Below are 4,976 nucleotides of genomic sequence, written 5' to 3'. Positions count from 1 at the left end.
TCATCTTTGGGTCAACTTGATATCTTGCACACACACCTACAACAAAGGTGATGTCTAGCCTACTTGCAGTAAGATATAGTAGACTCCCAATCATGCTTCTGTACATGCTTTGATCAACAGATATACCGCTTTCATCCTTTGTTAGCTTTAAGTGAGTGGCAGCTAGAGTTCTTTTGTGTCCACCATTATCCAGGCCAAATTTCTTCACAATGTTCTTGGCATACTTACTCTGAGAAATGAAGATTGTATCCTCCATTTGTTTAACTTGAAGTCCAAGAAAATAGGTCAATTCACCAACTAAGCTCATTTCAAACTCAGATTGCATTTGCTGTACAAAATGTTGAACCATCTTGTTCGAAATTTCACCAAAAACAATGTCATCAACATATATCTGGGCAATCATCAGTCTACCATTGTCATCTTTTACAAACAAAGTCTTGTCTGTACCTCCTTTCTTGTACCCTTGACCATAAGAAATTGAGTGAGTCTCTCATACCAAGCCCTAGGTGCCTGCTTTAAGCCATACAGAGCTTTCTTCAATTTGTACACATGATTGGGAAAGCTGGGATCAATAAATCCTTTAGGTTGCTCAACGTAGACTTCCTCATTCAAGTACCCATTCAGAAAGGCACTCTTAACATCCATTTGGAACAGCTTAAATTTGAGGATACAAGATACACCTAGCAGTAATCTTATGAACTCCAGTCTAGCAACAGGTGCAAAAGTCTCATCAAAGTCCAGACCCTCAATCTGAGTGTATCCTTGAGCTACTAGTCTTGTCTTGTTTCTGGTCATAGTTCCACGTTCATCAGACTTGTTCTTGAAGATCCACTTGATACCTATCACATTTATACCTTCAGGTCTTGGAACTAAATCCCATACATCACTCCTTTTGAATTGATTAAGCTCTTCTTGCATTGCTTCAATCCAGAACTCATCTGTCAGAGCTTCTTTGACATTTTTAGGCTCAATTTTGGACACAAAACAATAGTTGGCAACGACTCCAACTGATCTTCTGGTAGTGACTCCTTCATCAGGATTTTCAATAACAAGGTCTAGTGGATGATTCTTCTGTACTCTTGTAGAAGGACCCTTCTTAGTGGACATCTGATCCGACTCAATATCTTCATGTTCATCTTTCTCTGGTTCAGATTCAATTACCTGGGTAGGTGCATTAGTTTCCTGAGTAGGTGTTGCAACATCATCATCAACATCCGGAACCTTCTCTTTAGGTACATCATCAATCACTACATTGATAGATTCCATCACAGATTCAGTCTTGCAATTGTAGACCCTGTAGGCTCTGCTGTTAGTAGAATTGCCCAGAAAGATTCCTTTTTCACTCTTAGCATCCATCTTCCTTCTGTAATCTCTATCAGACAAAATATAGCACCTGCTACCAAACACATGGAAATATTTAACAGTAGGTTTTCTTCCTTTCCAAAGCTCATAGAGAGTTGTAGTGGTACCAGTTCTCAGTGTCACCCTGTTGTGAATGTGGCAAGCTGTGTTCATGGCTTCAGCCCAGAAACGATATGGTAAGTGTTTAGCATGAAACATGACTCTAGCAGATTCTTGAAGAGTCCTATTCTTCCTTTCCACCACACCATTTTGCTGAGGAGTTATAGGTGATGAAAATTCTTGTTTAATTCCCTCTTCAGTACAGTATTCACTAAACCTAGAGTTCTCAAATTCAGTTCCATGATCACTCCTGATTCTAACAATACCACAACCCTTTTCTCTTTGCAATTATGTATACAATTCTTTCAATACATCAAAGGTATCTGATTTTTCTCTAATAAAGTTAACCCAAGTGAACCTAGAGAAATCATCAACTACTACAAGAACATACCTCTTTCTAGGTCCCATCAGATCCATGTGCAGAAGCTCAAGAACTTTAGAGGTTGCTTGATGTTCCAACCTTGGATGAGACATGCAAGTTTGTTTGCCAATCTGACATTCACCACATATGCTTCCTTCAACAATCTTCAGATCTGGTAGACCTCTGATGGCTTCTGATGACATGGCCTTCTTCATTCCTTTCAGATGCAAATGTCCCAACCTTTGATGCCACAGTTTGATTTTTTCCTCTTTGCTTAAAAGGCATGTTGAGATGAATGATTCTTCCTGAGACACCCATAAATAGCAGTTGTCTTTGGATCTTGTGCCTCTCATAAGAACTTCTCCTTTCTCATCTGAAATCTGACATTCTGGTTTGGTGAAATTTACTCTCAGCCCTATATCACACAATTGGCTAATGCTAATCAAGTTTGCCGTTAATCCTCTAACTAGCGGCACATCATCAAGTCTTGGTAACCCATGTTTTGTTAGGTTTCCAATTCCCACAATCTTTCCTTTTGCTCCATTACCAAACGTGACATAACTGGTAACATAATGTCTCACATCTTCCAGATAAGTTTCAACACCAGTCATATGTCTTGAACATCCACTATCAAAATACCAGTCTTCTTTAGATGATGCTCTGAGGGATGTGTGAGCAATTAGACCAGTCTTGGTGTTTCTATGGTTCCATCTATTGAAGTGCATGCACTCACCTTTCAACTTGAAACAGTAAGGTATGATGTGTCCCTTCTCTCTACAGTGATCACATACCCACAACTTTGATTTCTTCTTAGTCTGATGTTTCTCAGAATGTTTGAACATGGACTCTGCCGTCTTCATTCAAGTCTGCTCATTTATCTGTTTCAGTTGAAGATTCAACCTTGACAGTTGATCATTGAGTTCTGAAATATGAGCCAAATTATCAAACCTTTCATCCTGCAGTTGTGCAATCTCTCTTGCTTGCTCTTCAAGTTTCTGGGTTAGTTCACTGTTTTTGGCCATCAGGTCATGATAGGATATAGCAAGCTCATCATAAGAAATTTCTTCCTCACAAGACTCAGTGTCTGACATAATTCTACCAGCTAAGGCAGAGACATGATTAGCAGATTCAGCTTTCACCTCATCATCTGAGTCATCCCCATCTGACCAAGACACAGCCAAACTTTTCTTCTGTTTCTTTAGAAAAGTGGCACACTCTGTTTTGATATGACCATAGCCTTCACATTCATGACATTGTACTCCTTTGTAGTGAGAATCCACTTCATCAGGTCTTGTCATCTTCTCTTTACTGGGTTGACTGTCAATGTTGGGCCGGATGTTATACCCATTTGGTCTGGACCTTCTGTCAAATCTTTTGAAGATCTTCTTGCACTGTCTCCCAAGTAGTGCCAGAGACTCTGCCATGTCTTCATCATCTTCAAAATTTCCTTGTGCATCATCAGAATTCACACTGGAAGTAAAGGCAATACCATTCCCCTTTTTATCAGTCTTACTGTTGACAGTAATTTCAAAGTTTTGCAGTGAACCTATTAATTCATCAACCTTCAAGCTAGAAATGTCCTGAGCCTCCTCAATAGCAGTGATCTTCATGTCAAATCTCTTGGGTAGAGATCTTAGGATTTTTCTCACTAATTTTTCTTCAGAGATTTTCTCTCCAAGAGACTCAAAAGAGTTTGCAATGTTTAGAATATTCAAGTGATAATCCTGAATGCTCTCATCTTCTAACATTTTCAAATTCTCAAATTTAGTAGTAAGAAGTTGGATTTTAGCACTTTTTACCTTTGTTGTGCCTTCATGTGCAGTTTTGAGAATCTCCCAAGCATCCTTAGCCGCAGTACATTGCTTGATCAGTTTGAACATATTCTTGTCTACACCATTGAACAGAGCATTCAAAGCCTTTGAGTTTCCAAGAGCCAATTCATCTTCATCATCACTCCATTCTTCTTCTGGTTTCAACACTTCAGTCCTGTTGCCATCAGCATCAAGTTGCATAGGATGTTCCCAACCTCTCAGAACTGCCTTCCATGTTTTACTGTCAATAGATTTGAGGAAGGCACTCATGCGTGAGTTTGAGCCATCCAACAAATGGGGCCTGTTAACAAATCCACCTTCCTTATCCATGATGCTAGAATAGAACTCCCTGGAGCTCACCCTAAAACAGGCAGGGTGCCTGCTCTGATGCCAATTAAAATTCTAGCACACTTAATTTAAATGTTCTGTCAGATGTTTTAGCGTTTTCAATGTTCCGGTTAACGTTTCAACATCGAGCGATAAAACAGAAATAAAAACAAGAAAATAAAGGACAGAAAAATAAAGAACACATGAAGTTTGTTGACCCAGTTCAGCACAACACGCTTACATCTGGGGGCTACCAAGCCAGGAAGGAAATCCACTAGTGTAGTCCTTATTCAATAGCTCTCAGCAAACTCCTCGTTTACACTATATGACCTAGGAGCTACCCGTCTAGACTTCAACCTAGGAACTTCTAGATCTGAGATCCCATCTCACTATCCTAATGGTCAGTCACTGCCCCAGTGACCTATCAGACCTCAAACAGAACAGAATAGAAGTTACCTTCCAACACAAACAACCAAACCTTGTTTCACAACTTCAGTTTAGTGCATAAGAGTATCAATACTCACAAACTCAGTCCTAAACAAGTATCACAGGCGACACAAGATAGGTACACAATAAAGATTCTAGACTTGCATCACAAACGACATAAGAACAGAATACATGAAGACTCAAATCCTAAAGATCTAAACTTTTTAGTATGACGGCTTGAATAAGCAATTAGGTTTTGAAGTCTTCCTTTTATACTGAAGCAGCTTGGGCTAAATAATTCATTGGGCTTCAGTAAACTTGCAGATCGGTTCAACTAACCTGCAAAACAAGAATCAGAAACAAATCTGGAAAGTCCTAAAATGTCGGAACATTTATAGGAGCGTTCCAAATAATAATAAATATTTCCTACAATAAAATATCTACTTTAGAAATATTCCACAGCTAATTCTTAGATGATACACGCGTACACAAAGGCAAGAACTCGGCACACTGAACCGTGCCAGGATGTTGAAACATTGTATCCAACATCTTACAGAGTCGCCTAACCACATGCTGGAACATTGGTTCCA

General features: G+C 39.3%; 1 protein-coding gene across 1 annotated transcript; it reads right to left on the bottom strand.

The window, feature by feature from the left end:
• Positions 1-2,682: 2,682 nt before the first annotated feature.
• LOC146938102 (uncharacterized) lies at positions 2,683-3,963 on the bottom strand. The gene has a single exon (XM_085749585.1). It carries the CDS (start codon positions 3,961-3,963, stop codon positions 2,683-2,685), a length of 1,281 nt encoding a protein of 426 aa, XP_085605711.1.
• Positions 3,964-4,976: the final 1,013 nt, after the last annotated feature.

The sequence above is a fragment of the Medicago sativa genome, chromosome 3 (assembly GCF_051527215.1).
Source record: "Medicago sativa cultivar Bolivia chromosome 3, Bolivia_mono, whole genome shotgun sequence".
Lineage (NCBI taxonomy): Eukaryota > Viridiplantae > Streptophyta > Magnoliopsida > Fabales > Fabaceae > Medicago > Medicago sativa.
Note: the sequence above shows the minus strand (reverse complement) of the source record. Positions and strands in the feature narration are given on the sequence as shown.

What these genes read in the sequence shown, in the direction of transcription:
- LOC146938102 (XM_085749585.1), bottom strand. Translation starts at nt 3,963, where the DNA reads ATGGATAAGGAAGGTGGATTTGTTAACAGGCCCCATTTGTTGGATGGC.